This window comes from Hypomesus transpacificus, chromosome 23 (assembly GCF_021917145.1).
Source record: "Hypomesus transpacificus isolate Combined female chromosome 23, fHypTra1, whole genome shotgun sequence".
NCBI lineage: Eukaryota > Metazoa > Chordata > Actinopteri > Osmeriformes > Osmeridae > Hypomesus > Hypomesus transpacificus.
Window position 1 is genome coordinate 21156290 of NC_061082.1, and position 17306 is coordinate 21173595.

The 17306-nt window shown below is 51.7% G+C and overlaps 1 protein-coding gene across 1 annotated transcript in view; it reads right to left on the reverse strand.

Moving 5' to 3' along the window:
• Positions 1 to 238: 238 nt before the first annotated feature.
• The window catches only part of pcdh1a (protocadherin 1a), a 55967-nt gene continuing 38899 nt past the window's right edge, over positions 239 to 17306 (reverse strand). The window contains exons 4-5 of the mRNA XM_047047571.1: positions 16128 to 16347; positions 239 to 2502 (exon numbers count right to left, since the gene is read on the reverse strand). Of these exons, the coding sequence (XP_046903527.1) occupies positions 2132 to 2502; positions 16128 to 16347 (591 nt within the window). The 3' untranslated portion in view covers positions 239 to 2131. The remainder of the gene's footprint in view (positions 2503 to 16127; positions 16348 to 17306) is intronic.

Here is a 17306-nt window from a genome sequence, read left to right on the forward strand (position 1 = left end):
AGGAGGAGGAGGAGGAGGAGAAGAAGGAGGAGGAGGAGGAGGAGGAGAAGAAGGAGGAGGAGGAGAAGAAGGAGGAGGAGGAGGAGAAGAAGGAGGAGGAGGAGAAGAAGGAGGAGGAGGACGAGGAGGAGGAGAAGAAGCAGGAGGAGGAGGAGGAGGAGGAGGAGGAGGAGGAGGAGGAGGAGGAGGAGAAGAAGGAGCAGGAGGAGAAGAAGGAGGAGGAGAAGAAGGAGGAGGAGGAGGAGGAGGAGAAGAAGGAGGAGGAGGAGGAGGAGAAGAAGGAGGAGGCCAGAAAAGGGGTGAAGGTAGCAACAAATCAGATCAGATTGGTGTACAAATCAACAGGCCGTGAGTTATGCTACAGTGCTGCAAGGCAGGCTGGTCGCTTCACCGTCATCCAATTACCGACTAATAGGCAGTGTCCTTCAGACAGCTGCTTCAGAATTGCTTTGAAAATAAATCTTTGTCGTTGTCAAGATAGATAAAGCCTAAAATGCCCTTGTATTTTCTGTGTGTTCCGAGGGAAGAGAGAGCCACAACAGCTTAATGAAGTAAACTTATGACGCCCTCAATACAAGGACAATAATAGCGGCAAGGAGTACAGGGTTTACCTACCCTTACCATTGTGTTCAGAGGGATCCAGATGAACATATGTGTTTCTGCTAACCATGCATTTAACACTAGCGAACAATAATTCCCAAACAAAACAGTGACCATAGGTTTTCTAAGGCATCGCCATTGGTCGGGATGATGTGCCCGTTTGGCTCTCTCTAACAGGACGAATGCGAGCGGAGAGCAGAGCAGCAGCTGGGAACCTGATTGGAGAGGAATCAGCCGGTGAATGGGACAACACTCGTCCAGACGAGGTCTGTGAGCCAGCGAGCGAGCGAGAGAGAGAGCCTCAGTCACCACACTTCCTGTCATTCCAGGAACCCCTCGGCTCTGAAGGGGTCTCAAGCAGGAGCCTGCGTGAATACCTCCTTATGAATTCATCACAACTAGAGGAACTCAGACGCGGATCGTGAGGAGAAGCCCCAACGAGGCCGGGGACGGGGGTTCACCCCGATGCTGACCTCGTCGAGGAGGGCAATGGATTCACTTTCCGTTGTTCGGTCTCGAGAGAAGGGGGGGAGGGGAGGGAGGGAGGGGGAGGAATGGGGTAAGTAGGTTTGGAAGGTTGTTTTTTCAAGTTAAACAGTGGGTGTAGTCACATCAATAGCGAGGGAGGGGGAAGAGGAGGAGGCTCAAAGCGAAGAGGCTTCTGGAAGGCCCCTTCTAGAGGGTTCTAGAGGGGTCTGGGAGCTCTAGAAAGGGGCCCGTTTCCACGACGAGGAGAGTTGGGTCACAGTGCTGAGTCTTCCGGAACACGCATGCTCCGTTAGAAAGCTGTTCTCTCCCACGACTCCCTCTGTCTGTCACTGGCGGCAGAGCGGAGGGCACAGGTGTTCGTGTGAGGCTGAGGGGATGGGATTCTGAGAGCGTTCAACACACCTTCTAAGTATTGGCTTCTACAAACGGGTTGGATCAAGTTTAAACAGCAGCAGCAAAGAAAAGCTTGAGTGCTAAAATTCTGAGGCTAGTTTATCGGCTTGAGCCAGACAGAAATATATACAGTTTACACCGTTGCAATGTATTTACATCACTGTACATTTAGAAATGCCATTCCACTGATTGCGAATGAAAAGCCGAAAGCTTTCCTTCAGGGCCGTAGCGCTTATATGTTGACTGTTATCTGGTTATGGCACTAAAGCACTGGTCACATCTTTGAAGTTCCACAGAACATTTCACTGACTTAAGTAAATGTGTTTCTGAAGGGAAATTGTGTCTGTTTTTCTATGATCTGTTCAGCCAATGCTCTCAAAGAGAATGTATGACTATAATGAAAATATTAAAAAAGTGGACTAACTGCTCAATAAATAAGTTAATAAATAAACTATATAAATAAATAAATACATGGAAAAAAAAAGAAATGCTATTGCACATACCACTGATGAATCATTTTCTACAAAATGGGCATTTGTGTCAGTATATATATATATTTATAGTTTCTGATCCACTAAAGGATGTTTTACCTAAGTGGGTGTCTCTGTGGCCGGTTCCACCCTTGCACCAATCAGAAGTGAGAGATTTCTCACAGGTAGATCTCTCGCTTGGGGGTGTGGCTAGGAGGGGAAGTGGGCGGGAATTCGGAGGCCACGCTCAGGGGAACCTCCTCCATTGGGCAGTCCTGGCCGGGGGCATGGCCGGCGTTGGAGTAGGCACTGCGTGAGGGCGGTAGGCGGGCCCTGTGCTCCTCGCCACCCAACCTGGCGTTCCCATTGGCCAGGCGACCCAGGCTCCCTCTCTCCTGGTAAGGCACGAAGGTGGAGAGCTTGGGGGGGTTCCTGGCCTTGCGGACCGGGGAGGGCTGTCCGGGCATCCAGCAGGCGTCCGAGTGGCCCAGCTCGCTGCACTCCTGGGTGCAGTTCCCCGTCATGGCCACGTCCGGGATGGAGCGCATGTCTGTGGATGAGAGGTGGAGGGGGGGGGGGGGGGGGGGGGGTGACAGAGAAGACTTTAGCGCGTCAAACGAAGCGAGTTTCCCATCTGAACCTTTTCGAGGGGCCGCAGATAAGACCACCAGCTGGTGTGTGGGCACATCTGCAACACCCTTCCTCTAAGTTCCTCTTCCCTTTCGGCTGTTGCTAAGCACTGCGCAGCCGTTGCTATGTGTCGGTTGCTATGCGCCGTGTGTTGCCCAGTGGTGTTGTGTGTGAGGCGCAGGGCTGGGCTGTGCTGTGCAATCAGCAGTTGCATTCCGCAATCATTGCTAAGTACTTTGAAATAATTGCAGCGGCCAAGCACTGCATGTCACGTCAAAGCCGAGCCTTTTGACCGTGGATCTATGTTGTTGCTCTGTGCAGTTTAGAGATTTCTTTGTGCAGTAAGTAGGTTAGGGTGCAACTGTGCTGGGTGCGAACTGTAACACAAATGGGTGTGTAGTAGAATGGGGGGGGGGGAGAGACAAGAAAGAAAGTAAAATGTACAGACACACACCATGACCACTCCAACACACACACAAACACACACACACACACAATACTACAGTGCATGTTGCTCTATGGGGACCAACAGCACTCCAGGGTAAACCCATTGTTGTATGGCTTATTGATTGACAGGTCTGAAATTAGTCTGTGCCCCTGATTCTTATCCATCTTCCATTCTACCGTTCCTAATTAATTAAATAGGTCCGCAACCCACTGCCCTCATTCTGGTGAGCCTCTATCCAAAGTCAATAACTGAATATAGACTCATGCCTGTTTTTCGGATCATCCCAATCACAAGGGGCGTTCGTTTACGCTACGGGGTGCTCCCTTTCTGCAGCAGTGACTCAGCCCCCCCAAGTTAAAGAAGCACGGACAAACTGACTGTGTTTAAGACCTTTTTTTTTTTTTACCCAGAAAGAAAAGCACCGTATTTGCCTCAAATGTGCAGCTGGCAGCTTGTGGGCGCAGGGTGAGGCCCAGGGGAGCTCTCCACATCAGCCTGGGCAGGATCCTCCACTGCCTGCTCCTACGCAGTCATTAGGAGAGCCTCGAGCGCCTAGGTAACTGAACAACACTGTGCTTCCCTCGTACACAGAAACATGGCTCTGACCCTTTTAGCTACCTACCACGCACATCACACAAACCACACTCCCACCTGCGGGAGGGGAACAGGGCCCCTCGAACGCGGTGCACACATGGATGACACATCAAAGGAGTCCACATCAGGTTAAAGAAGAAGCCAAAGACAGTGAGGGCCAGAGGAAATATTTCACATCTCTTTTTTTTTTTCTTCCCTCCTGCCCAAACCTGTTTCCTCCTGGAGCACTGCCTGGAATAAATGTGCTCGAGCTGTGGAACCAACACTTGAGAGTTCGCCGTCTCGTCTGTCCCGGGTGAAGAGCAGGGCTCTAGCATATTCCAAACAGACGGACCAGAGAGACAGGAGAGAAGAGAGAGGGGAGAGAGATGGGAGAGAGAAGGGACAGTAGAGGGGAGAAGAGAGGAGAGAGAGGGGAGGAGATAGGAAAGAAGAGAGTGAAGAGAAAGGAGAGAAGAGAGAAGAGAGAGACAGAGAGAGAGAGGAGAGAGAGAGAGGAGAGAAGAGAGAGAGGAGAGAGAGGGGAGAGACAGAAAGGAGGGGAGAGAGAGGGGAGAGAGAGGAGAGAGAGGGGAGAGAGAGAAGAGAGTGAGGAGAGAGAAGAGAGAGATGAAGAGAGTAGGAGAGAGACAGAAGAGGAAGAGATATACAGGAGAGAGCGAGCGAAAGAGAGAGAGAGAGGAGAGAGAGAACGAGAGAGAGAAAGTAAGGGAGATAAATGAACTGATCTGTGAAAAGAGAGAGAGGAGGGAGATACAGAGAGAGAGAGAGAGAGAGAGAGAGGGAGCGAGATACAAGAGGGAGAGAGGAAAGAGAGGATGGCTAGAGAGCAGCACTGGCAGGCCACTGGCTTTAACAGGGAGGTGATTGGATTTAGAGAGCAGGTGATTGGGTTTTGAAGAGAGGTGACTCCGTTTTCCCTGCCTGCTCGGTCGAGGGACCTGGATCCTTGAAGCCAGAAGACACGCCCCCCCCTCTCGTCCCTCACATCATTCTCCAGTCTGCTTCCTGGCTGCTACTCGCGCCATATAACCCACTTCTTACAAACAGTGTTCAACCAAGAACAATAGATCCCCTTCCCCCATGCAATATCCAAGCCCCCCCAAGGTAAAGACACACACACACCCACTCCAGAGTGCTCCAGCGAGAAGGGGCTTCATGTAGAGCTTAACCCCCCCAGCCGACAGCTTGGTGTGGGGGTTATGGTTTGCATGCTGTTTGCATCAGAGTGCCAGTGGGAGGTGCAGGGTGTCTGAGAGACAGGCTTCTTCTCTGTATGGTCCCCTGCCCACAGGCAAGGAGGAAAGCTTCTCTTCCTGGGATTTCACACCGCTCTTCTCGGTCTGATTGCAAGCGCGGCCTCTCTCCCCCAACCCCCCCCCCCCCCTGCGGCTGCTCTCCGCTGTGCGTCGCAGAGGCCTGACGGAGGAGAAGCAGGAGCTCACAGAGACTGGAGACGAACCAGACAGCCACGTTACGTTTCGGAGATGAAGGCAGAAGTCTTCCTGATGAGCTGTAATCGGGGTGCAGGCTTAATTAATAGCGATGCGTTTACTTTCGGTGGGACCCAGCGCCTAGCTTGAGAGTAGAAAGAGTTTGTGTACACGCTTCTCCAGCCACTGTAAAAATAGAGCAGTAGCTCGCTGTCAGAAGCACAGTGTGAATATATTGTGACAGTCTCGAATATACTGAGAACAAGAACTATGAACAGTATTCCTGGGTCCTGTTTGTTGGTTTGTTTGTTTGTTTTGCTGTGACACATTGAGCCTGTTTACAGGAGTAAACAGGAAGTATTCACAGCAGTTCCCTCCAGTGAGCACAGACTACCTAACACATTCCCCTACTGAAGACCCAGGGAAGGAGGAGTGGCTTACACACACACACACACACACACACACTGAACGCTGTACACTAAACCACAACATAGTGAGTCCTCAATGAACAGAAGCATTTTTTTCCACCCCGTAGAAATTATATATACATGAGTCAATCGCTGGTGTGTGAGAGATGCCTTCTGACAGGTTGGAGATGGGCTGTATTTGGGCCAAGAAATGAATTCTGCATACTGGCAGTGTTACGTAACAGAGCACATTTCAATGGAAGTCCTAGAAATGCTTTTTGTAAGGCCAAACACGGACCAGCATGTCTTCTCAGTTTCTTCCGTCGGCCAGTCCTCAGCTCGTCAAAGCAGGCTTTTGTTGAGGGGGATCTCTAAATGTTGGAACACGGAGAAGGGAAATGCATCAGATCGTAGACAGCAGCTGGTGAATAATTGACCCCTTAACCTGCTCTATTTTGCTCATTGATGGCTGCAGACTTGCCTGAAACATAGCAACCTAGTTTCTGGCGATCACCTCTGCTGATTTCCCCGTGAAGGTCAGCCTCCCTCTCCTTCTCTGTGGACTGTTCATACTCATTCAGTTCCGCGTGTTTCTGTCTGGATTGTGTGAAGGAAGAGGGTTCAGCCCGCGGGGTCTCTCGCTGAGAGCCTTGAAATCCTTGAACAGAAATAATCATAAAGTCCAAAGAACGCTGGCGCCCGGAGAAGTGCTTGGATGTGGCAGAAGTAGGCCAGGCAGGGGGGGAGAGAGATGGGGATGCTCAGGTGGTGCTGGGAGGCCAAATGTTTTGGTTAAATGACCTTTCAGGAGTCTAGCGGAGGCGCCACCTGCCCCCCAAGGGTAGGCTGTGTACGAGAAACAAACGCAGAGACGGCTTCTCTAGCTGTCACACTACGCGCTCCGTAAAGGCGGGTTATTTCATCTGGTTCCGCACAGGCCGTGAACGAGGTGTGCGGTTGCATACATTAACGACCTCGCCGGATAGCATCGTTTGCACAGTGGTGTGAAATCTCCTCGAACTGAAGCACGTCTAGATTAAGCTCGGCGATGTACAAGAACGTGCTCTGTTTCTGGGTCGTGTCGTCAACAGACACCAGAGTTTCCTGCTCATCCGGGGTTTGGGTTCAGCGGAGTGGATGGGTCCATTTTCAGAATGACTTTAAAATGCGGGTGTGCTCCTTGTTGAGTAGGCAGGGGCCGTGAACCAGAGTGAATTGTGGGATATCCTCCGCTGCCTATGAGAGAACTCTTAAAAAGCCAGCAGCGTCTCTCCTCTGTGACTGGCTGGAAATAAGGAAGTACATGTCAGACCCACACAGCTCCGGTCCCTCAAGTGCCATCCATCATCCGAGGGGCAGTGCACTAGTTAGAGAGCGCTTCAGTGGCGCTGGGTCCCAGTCGCCCGCTGATGGAGAGATGACCCCCAGGGCGCTGCTCTGATACCCAGGCTGAGCAGCCCAACTGGGGCGGAAGAGGATCCAGTCGTCCCCCTCCCCCCCCAGTCACAGGGCTCTCCCTGGGGCCTGGGTCTCTACCTGCTCTGGGTGGAGCACTGTGTGAGTCACACTGAGACCAACACCATAGTACTACCTCTCTCTTCCTCCTTCAGTCTCTCCCTTCCTCCTTCAGTCTCTCCCTTCCTCCTTCAGTCTCTCTCTTCCTCCTTCAGTCTCTCTCTTCCTCCTTCAGTCTCTCTCTTCCTCCTTCAGTCTCTCCCTTCCTCCTTCAGTCTCTCCCTTCCTCCTTCAGTCTCTCCCTTCCTCCTTCAGTCTCTCTCTTCCTCCTTCAGTCTCTCTCTTCCTCCTTCAGTCTCTCTCTTCCTCCTTCAGTCTCTCCCTTCCTCCTTCAGTCTCTCTCTTCCTCCTTCAGTCTCTCCCTTCCTCCTTCAGTCTCTCCCTTCCTCCTTCAGTCTCTCCCTTCCTCCTTCAGTCTCTCCCTTCCTCCTTCAGTCTCTCTCTTCCTCCTTCAGTCTCTCCCTTCCTCCTTCAGTCTCTCCCTTCCTCTTTCAGTCTCTCTCTTCCTCCTTCAGTCTCTCCCTTCCTCCTTCAGTCTCTCTCTTCCTCCTTCAGTCTCTCCCTTCCTCCTTTAGTCTCTCCCTTCCTCCTTCAGTCTCTCCCTTCCTCCTTCAGTCTCTCCCTTCCTCCTTCAGTCTCTCCCTTCCTCCTTCAGTCTCTCCCTTCCTCCTTCAGTCTCTCTCTTCCTCCTTCAGTCTCTCCCTTCCTCCTTCAGTCTCTCTCTTCCTCCTTCAGTCTTTCTCTTCCTCCTTCAGTCTCTCCCTTCCTCCTTCAGTCTCTCCCTTCCTCCTTCAGTCTCTCTCTTCCTCCTTCAGTCTCTCCCTTCCTCCTTCAGTCTCTCCCTTCCTCCTTCAGTCTCTCCCTTCCTCCTTCAGTCTGTCTTTTCCTCCTTCAGTCTCTCTTTTCCTCCTTCAGTCTCTCTTTTCCTCCTTCAGTCTCTCTCTTCCTCCTTCAGTCTCTCTTTTCCTCCTTCAGTCTCTCTTTTCCTCCTTCAGTCTCTCTCTTCCTCCTTCAGTCTCTCTTTTCCTCCTTCAGTCTCTCTTTTCCTCCTTCAGTCTCTCTCTTCTTCCTTCAGTCTCTCCCTTCCTCCTTCAGTCTCTCTCTTCCTCCTTCAGTCTCTCCCTTCCTCCTTCAGTCTCTCCCTTCCTCCTTCAGTCTCTCCCTTCCTCCTTCAGTCTCTCCCTTCCTCCTTCAGTCTCTCTCTTCCTCCTTCAGTCTCTCCCTTCCTCCTTCAGTCTCTCTCTTCCTCCTCCAGGAGTCCCACCAGACACTGGGGAGCACCTCTGGGCTAATGGAGACATTATCCTCCCTTTAAAAGTCGCCCTCTCCCCCAGTACCCCACAATACACTCGTTTTTCATCACCTTCAAATCTGCAGCTTCAGCTTGCTGGGCCCCGCTGATAGGAAACCAACAGACCCAATCCCACTCCAAGACAGGAAACCAACAGACCCAATCCCACTCCAAGACAGGAAACCAACAGACCCAATCCCACTCCAAGACAGGAAACCAACAGACCCAATCCCACTCCAAGATCTTTCACTTTCCTGTGGATACCGAGGGACCCAGTCCTGCTAAAGTAATCCATGCACTCGTACAGAGCTTAAAGCCAGACACGCATGCTGATAGCGTGGCATTAAATGCACTTATTAAATGCCGTCCATGTCTGTCCTTAAGAGAGGGTGTTTTGGAGGAGTTAATATGCTCTTATATCTGGGTGCTCTTAGCCTCTATGTTTTACAGTACTGGCATCGTTTAAAAGAGGCTTATTCATTCATATCATTCTAAATTAATGGTAAGAGGATTGGGGTTTTGTCAATAGAAATGTAGAATTTTGAGAAGGAGAACGCGGGGATGCTAATAAGCCCCGTCTGACTTGATTTTGTCCCATCTGATTTCTGCTCATCATTTACCGAGAGCGTTGTGGCACAAACCCAGTAATGACTTTGACAAACAGAACAATAGGGCCGAGAACCACTGTTGAAAATTCAAAGCTGCTTCCCTGAGAGGAATTTCAACAACTCCTTGGTATTTTTTGTAAAAAAATAACTCTTTGGGCTTTGTATAAAATTCAGTTCTGTTTTCAAAGCCTTCCACAGCGAATAGAGTAGCTTCACAAGATGATGAAACATTAAGGAAATCTGTTTCACGTCTAAGAAAAGATTGTACAAAATTGGTGTCAATGGACTGCTTTGTGGAAGCGTTAACGACGGGGCGTAACTACTCGTCATGAGAGGCTCCGTTCCACGTTCGAGCGTTTACGCCAATCCACCATGAAGGACAATAGAACGATTTCATAGATGGCGATACGGTCAATGGTTCACACTCTGATACCCCGTCCTCACGCTCTCCACCCTAATGGTCTGCCGGCTCAGTGGGGGGGGTCGGTTTACAGCCACTGCAGAGCGCAGGTTGATGTGTGGGATGAGTGTGTGTGGGATGGGGGGTCATGTTGCCAGGGGCCACTGAGGAGAGGGGGGGGGGGAGTGAGGAGGTGGTGTGTGTGTGTGTGTGTGTGTGTGTACGGGAGGGGAGTGGGCGGAGGTGGTGTTGATCCAGACACATCCATAACGATGACACGCTGATACATCAACATCCACCCTGCTCAAATTCAGCTCGGTCGCACCACAGCCCCTCAGACAGAACGTGGTCATCCGCCGCCCGTCTCTGCCGTATCATTCCGCCATGGTAAGGAGCTTCCACCAATCTGCTCGCTCGACGAGAAACACAGAGAAATCAGAGCAACAAACTGCAGCAACTGATTCTAGCAGGGCACAATGGCTGTGCTAGAATGTGCTCTGAATTAAGGTCAGGTTACCCCTGACGACACCCCCCCCTGGGGGAGACATCGCCCCGGCCCTCATTGTTCACGCATTTTCACCCGGCCCCCAAAAAAATCTGCCGGTCACATGACCCGTCCCCCCGTAGGACGGTGGGGTCTCAGGATAGGCTGGCGTAGGCCACTGTCCTGGGAGATCCTGGCACAGGACTCTGCAATCAATTCTACTAACAGGCAGGGACTCTGACAAGGCCCTGTGCCATCTGTCTGAGTGAAACCGTGCCCCCGCATCGCCACGCCACACTGGCACCTGGGCACGGGCCCAAACTGGCACCCGCAAGACAAACAAGCCCCCTTAGACTTACACTCTGTCTCTCAGTCTGTCGTCTTTCTCTGCGTCTCTTCCTCTCCTCCTTTCTCACCCGCTCTTCCACGGCCCGCTCTGGCTTTTAGGAAACACCTCCACCCCTCCACACGTTCAGAACACGGATGGGGGGGAGGGGGGGGGGGGGCGTGTACTGTACTGTACAGACTTGCAAATGCTCGTGCACAAGCACAGGCGAGTGCACACGCACACACACAAACACAGACAGACACGTATACATAATACTGTATGCACCACTGAGTTTACAGTTTGGGGAAGTGAAAGTGTAATTTATGAGAGGCATTCGTGTCTGGGTTTTGGACAGGATATGGAGAGATTTAAATCAACAGGAGAGAAAAAATAAAAAAATAAAACCACCTGACATGAGTTCAAAAGAAAAGCTCCGTACATCATCTAAGAGAGAAATATCACACGGCATCACTAAAGATCCTTATTATTATGCAAATGTCATTTTATTCCATTTCATCTTTCCCTCTCTCTGGCCCATATGTGCAGTGAGTCCACACACAGGGAGACGCACAGAGACCCCGTGCTGGGAACCCAGCCACATGGAAATACTTCCATCTGGGCCAACCTCACTGTGTGCATTTGTGCGCATGTGTGTGTGTGTATTCATGTGTGGTTGTGTTTGTATTCATGTGTGTCTATGTGTGTGTGTGTACCCCAGTACCTGTCTACAATCCACCAGACTTTCTCTCCTCCATTGAGTCGAGGCCAAGAGGGCCAAGCAACGATCCCAGAGGAGATAGCCCACCCTGGGGAGAGCACGGGCCCTGAAAGGGGTCTAGTGTGGATCTCCACTGACCCACACACGGTGAGGGCAGGAGGGCCACCCGAGCTCCCCAGCGACCCGCACAGAGGGCCTTTGATGGGGCCGCTGCGGTGTCAAACGCCCCAGGCCATGTGTCATGTGGCCCACAGACTGTCGTGGCGGCTGTACCTCGCGGCTCCAGCATGACCAACACGAGGAGATAAAGATGGCATCGCTTCACATGATCATGGCGTGAAGAAAATACGAGTCCGGAAACGTTTGAGAAATCAGACTAAATGGAATCAAAACAACTCAATTAGGCACCGAAGTGAAATTGATGCTGTCATCTGAGAAATGTTATTCCACACATCATCTCTGATTCTGTTTGTGGAGTGCGGGACATTCTGAATTGTGACAAAGGGATTTCGTCAAAACATAAGTCAAAACATTTCTACGAGACCAGCGACAGAAAAAAGTTCTCACAGGATCGAGGCTTTAAAAAACGACAAACTGCAGTGGGACTTATGAGTTGTTGTGACCTACAGCAGATGAAATCTGACCAAAATCAGGAGTTGAGCAGTGTTCATAAAGCGTGCAATGTTCATTTCAAAGGAAATTAGCAGGCTGAGAAATCATTATCAGTCCATCAAAATATGGTCACATTTAATAACTTGGCAGCGTCCTTTGAAACGGGCCCAAACACCCACCCACACTGGCATCCACTTCCACACACAAACACACGCAAGCAGGCAAGCACACAGACACACAAGCACACAGACACACAAGCCCACAGACACACACCCACGCACACACACACACCTCTCATACTAGCCCAGGGGTGTCGAGCTCCGGTCCTCGAGGGCCGCTGTCCTGCATGTTTTAGATGTTTCCCTGATCCAGCTCACCTGATTCGAATGAATGGTCGTTATAACAACCCTTTTAATTGAATCAGGTGTGTTGGAGCAGGGAAACATCTAAAACATGCAGGACAGCGGCCCTCGAGGACCGGAGTTCGACACCCCTGAGCCTATGTATTGTAGATTACTCTTTAGGGGCATTTCCAGAGACTAAATATGTATTTTACAAGTGGATGTATGGAAAGTATGAATAAATGATGAGTACAGAAGGTTCACCATGAAACACAAGCCCCAGCCGCCTTCGTCCAAGTGTTCACATCACAGAAGAAGACGCACATGGGTAGAACTCAATGTAGATCGCTACCAAACCGCCTGGAGTCAAGAATAACAATCCAGTAGTGGCCTAATAGAGCAGCCAAGGCCAACCAAGTAAGGAACCAGAAAAAATCGATAGCGTAGCTGCAGATCATGTAGCATACAAATCAAATACCAGAGCTGTTAAGAAAGCTCTCTGAACTCCTGTGTCTCTGAAGACTAACGTCCAGCACCAGGAGAGAACGATCTTCCGTCTGTGGAGGAGAGCAGAGATGGAAGACGGAGGAGAGGCAGAGAGGGAGTCAAAGACCACACAAGTCCACCCACACCACACCACACAGCCAGCTCTCCTCGCTGCCAGAGACTTCTATTATCACACCTGAACAGAACCAGCCCCCAGTTTCACCACAGTGAGACAGGAAGTCTTACCTAACACGCATCACTTGGACACCCCTCCCACCCCCCAACGATTCTGTTTCCTGTTCCGTTTCCACCCTGAAGACGACTGTTTCTGTAAGGTTGGCCTCAAACAGACGTCTCTCACAAGATGTCACCTCTCATCATCACACAAGATGCATCTACCTATTCATTCCTGCTACGGAGAGAGAGAGAGATGGATTTTAGAAGTCACCTTATAGATCGGACCTCACAGCCATGGTTAAAGTTGTATTTTTATTTATTCTTTTTTTTTTTTTCTTCTTCAAACCAAACAAGCTGCCAACCATCCAAGAGGAAAATGCTGCCACTGGATCTGTGCTGAGTCATTTTGACTCACAGCCCCAACTGCAGGCTGAATATGGGTTCACCTAGCAAAGGGCAACAGGAGACATGAAATACAACAGTGCTGCCATTTCCACAAACACACCCGGAAAATATCGAGTCCAACCAAGGAAAGGCCAAAGTGGATCATAAACTATGTCTCTGTCTGCTGTTGGCACACAGGCACACTTTCAAAATGTAGATCCCCCCCCCACCCCCCATCCCGCCACAAAAGGCCACCTCGCGTCAGGAAATCACATCCTCTCCGTCGCGTCTACCGGCCGAGGATGAAAACGCCAGGAGTCTGGGGTTCACATATTGCTTTTCATCCAGCTTAAATGGAGTGACACACACGCCGCTCACCCTCCCTTCCGCCTGGCAGTCATCCTCCTAACCACGGCATGAAGCCTGGCTACCGCGCCGCTTGTCACCCTGTCACTCACCTTCACTCTAACAAAGGTATAACAAAAAACCTCTCTCTCTCCCCCCCACACACGAGAAAGATGTGAGAGAGGAGGCTCTCCCGCTGTCTCTCCCCATTCCTGCCTCATCTATCATTCTGTGTCTCTCAACAATCTCCCCGAAGTGAGAATTGCATTTTAATTAGGTCTATCCTGGGTTAGCGGTTGGGCTCATCCGGTCTCCCTGGCCCAAGTTACCGTCGCCGAGGGCTTTTGCGTCCTCGTCAGAGCCCCTCCCCCCCCCCCGCCCCGCCCAGTCTCCCTGCCAGGAGGCCACGTCTCCCTCGTCTCTCCTTTGTCTCCCCCTCGTCTCTCCTTTGTCTCCCCCTCGTCTCTCCTTTGTCTCTCCCTCGTCTCTCCTTTGTCTCCCCCTCGTCTCTCCTTTGTCTCGCCCTCGTCTCTCCTTTGTCTCTCCCTCGTCTCTCCTTTGTCTCCCCCTCGTCTCTCCTTTGTCTCCCCCTCGTCTCTCCTTTGTCTCCCCCTCGTCTCTCCTTTGTCTCCCCCTCGTCTCTCCTTTGTCTCCCCCTCGTCTCTCCTTTGTCTCCCCCTCGTCTCTCTGCGCTGCTTTCAACCTTTACATGACGAGCACCAGAACACCTCCTCCACCCAGCCAAACCTGACTCTCACTGCCTCCTCCACCCAGCCAAACCTGACTCTCACTGCCTCCTCCACCCAGCCAAACCTGACTCTCACTGCCTCCTCCACCCAGCCAAACCTGACTCTCACTGCCTCCTCCACCCAGCCAAACCTGACTCTCACTGCCTCCTCCACCCAGCCAAACCTGACTCTCACTGCCTCCTCCACCCATCCAAACCTGACTCTCACTGCCTCCTCCACCCAGCCAAACCTGGCTCTCCCTGCCTCCTCCACCCAGCCAAACCTGACTCTCACTGCCTCCTCCACCCAGCCAAACCTGGCTCTCCCTGCCTCCTCCACCCAGCCAAACATGACTCTCCCTGCCTCCTCCACCCAGCCAAACCTGACTCTTCCTGCCTCCTCCACCCAGCCAAACCTGGCTCTCCCTGCCTCCTCCACCCAGCCAAACCTGACTCTCCCTGCCTCCTCCACCCAGCCAAACCTGACTCTCACTGCCTCCTCCACCCAGCCAAACCTGGCTCTCACTGCCTCCTCCACCCAGCCAAACCTGACTCTCACTGCCTCCTCCACCCAGCCAAACCTGACTCTCACTGCCTCCTCCACCCAGCCAAACCCGGCTCCAAAACCCCTTGATTCCTCAAAGGATGTTTTCATTTTTTTTTTTATTAATGATCATATAGGCCAGGGGTTGGAAGTGTGTGTGTGTGTGTGTGTGTAGAGGGTGTACAACACAACAACAGACAAGCAAAGGACCATGCATAATACATCATACTACACTACATGTGAGGGTAGTGTTCAAACGGGAGGCTGGCTGCACCTGTTAGCGAATCGCCCGCTTTCTCTGTGAGCAGCCAGCGTTGCAAGGCGGGGCTGACATCTGAGTCCCTAACAGTACGTTCCCCTCTCCCGCCCGCCCGCCGCTCAGCCTGCCAGCCCTCCCTGCGTTACACTACAGCCTGGGTAGGAAACCGACAGGAAGCCATGTTCTTAAGAAATAGGAAACCGTCTCATGATGAAAAGACACAAAGAGTCTTTTTTGACTGCTCTTGAAATAGTAAAAAAAAAACCTTCAGATGGATTACAGGTTTTTACTAGAAATTAAATCGCAAAACAGATACAGATAGGGAAATAATGACAATTCACTGTAACATCGTTGTGTCAAGGTGAATTTTTGCATGATGGGTCCTGAGAGAGTTGTTTCATTTCTCTGATAGTGGTGAAGTGGTGATTTCTGTGGTACAGAACTGAACTGTCAATGGATAATGTTGAATAGCAAGCCCCCATGCTCTCCTTATGGCATATGAATGATGTTGATGGACTCTGCTTTCAGCATGGGTAGAGCTTCATTGGTTCTCTCCATGGAAATAATGGCAGGTTGCACATGTGTTTACACAGGTTTTGGCTGTGAAAGTGTGCATGGCGGACTGCACAATGAACTGGAAGGCTATTACTCTCCAGCTCCTGTATGAGTTGGCTGGAGAGAGAGAGAGACAGAGAGACAGAGGGAGAGAGAGACGGAGAGAGAGAGAGAGCGAGAGAGACAGAGAGAGAGAGACAGAGACAGACAGAGCGAGACAGACAGAGACAGAGACAGAGAGAGAGAGAGAGACAGACAGAGACAGAGAGAGAGAGAGAGACAGAGGACGTGGATGGCAAACTCACTGTGTTGTCTGCACAGATGTCACAGGGCAGATTTATTCACAGGCCAAATGCTCCATTAGTTGGGGTTTTTAATTAGCACTTGTGAGAGACGGTCATTAAGAATGACTTAGAGTTCTGACTGAGGGTCTGCTGATGAAGAAGACACTGACATACTGCTGACATACACACACCTACTTACACACAAACACACACACACCTACTTACACAGACACAAACACACCTACTTACACACACACACACACACACACGTGTACACACGCATAGAAACAAGCACATGCACAAACACACACACACGCAAGTTTAAACACGCGTATAAACATGCACAGACACACGAACAGGCAAACAAACACACACACCCAAACATACTGCGCCAGCCACAACAAACACAGCAGACGTGTCAACACACCATCTGTAAACACGACACACGTCACTGTCACTGTCACCAGCCCTGCCCCTGCCCGTGCCCTCCAAACCAACAGCCCAGCACAAACACAACCTCCCTCTCGTGTCACAACTTGGCCCCGCATGCCACCGCCGCCCCCGCCGCCCCCGGAACAGGGACACGGGCGAGAGAGCAAGCTCACCGTTCTCTGGGTGCTCCATCTCCCCGATGCTGCCGTCGGGCGTGGTCCTCTCATAGTGGTCCTCGGGCAGGGTGAGGGGCCCGATGCGAGGCCCGGATGACGACTTGGAGCTGGGCGTCTCTGACTCGTCCAGGCCGCTGTCGTAGTAGCTGTGCTGGGAGGCATCCTGGGGGTCCTGTACGGGGTTGGTGGTGGAGAAGGTCACGCGACGATGAGGGTGCTGGAAGCAGAAAGGAATGCTGGTTAGGAGAGCTACCGGAAACAGCTCACGGAGACGAGAGATCAACAGACCTTTTCTTTTGTGTGTGCGTGTGAATTGTGAGAACACGTCTGCCGTTTATAGCGCAAACTGCGCTGGTGGTGTTTGAACCTAGAGAGAAGGAGACTCCCCGTTCACAGATCAGTTTAGCAACGGCCGCCGGCAATCGCCGAAAATGGAAATATGACTCCTCACGGCCGGCAAACGCAATCAAACGCTCCTCCCCGGCTCTCCCCCCCCCCTCCCCGGCTCTCGTCCACCCCGTCCACCCCGTCCACCCCCCCCCCCCCCCCCCACGCAGCCCTCGTAAAACCCAGGAAACTACCGATACAGCAGAAAAGGCCACGGTCCTCTGTCCGCTGCCTGGGAGAGTGGACTCCAATCAATAATATGGGCCAGGGCTCCACCTTCCTCTCTCTGACATGCACATCCATTTCAGCCAAGATTGGTACCATTACCTCAGTGATGTTAGCACTGTGCCCACCAGCTATTCAAAGAGAGCTTTTAGAGCGTGCATTAGCGCTATCAACACAGTGTCATTAATCGGATCTATCGGAGCGCGAATGGCGTCTGGATGCGTGCACATCCAGCCCTGATCGTTCCTTAACCCGGTTTGCTCCCGCTGGTTTTCATCGTTCTGTCATTTATTCGGTCGCAAATAAATCAAAACCGTCAGGGTTCTGCACTGCACAGGATCAACACGATGCTCTATACCTCTGTCTGTCTGTTTCTCCCTCCTTCCTTCCCTCCCTCCCTCCCTCCCTCCCTCCCTCCCTCCCTCCCTCCCTCCCTCCCTCCCTCCCTCCCTCCCTCCCTCCCTCCCTCCCTCTCCCCCTCTCCCTCTCCCTCTCCCTCTCTCTCCCTCTCTCTCTCTCCACCTCTCTCCTTCTACCCGCACGCCCCAGTGAAAATGGTCACGG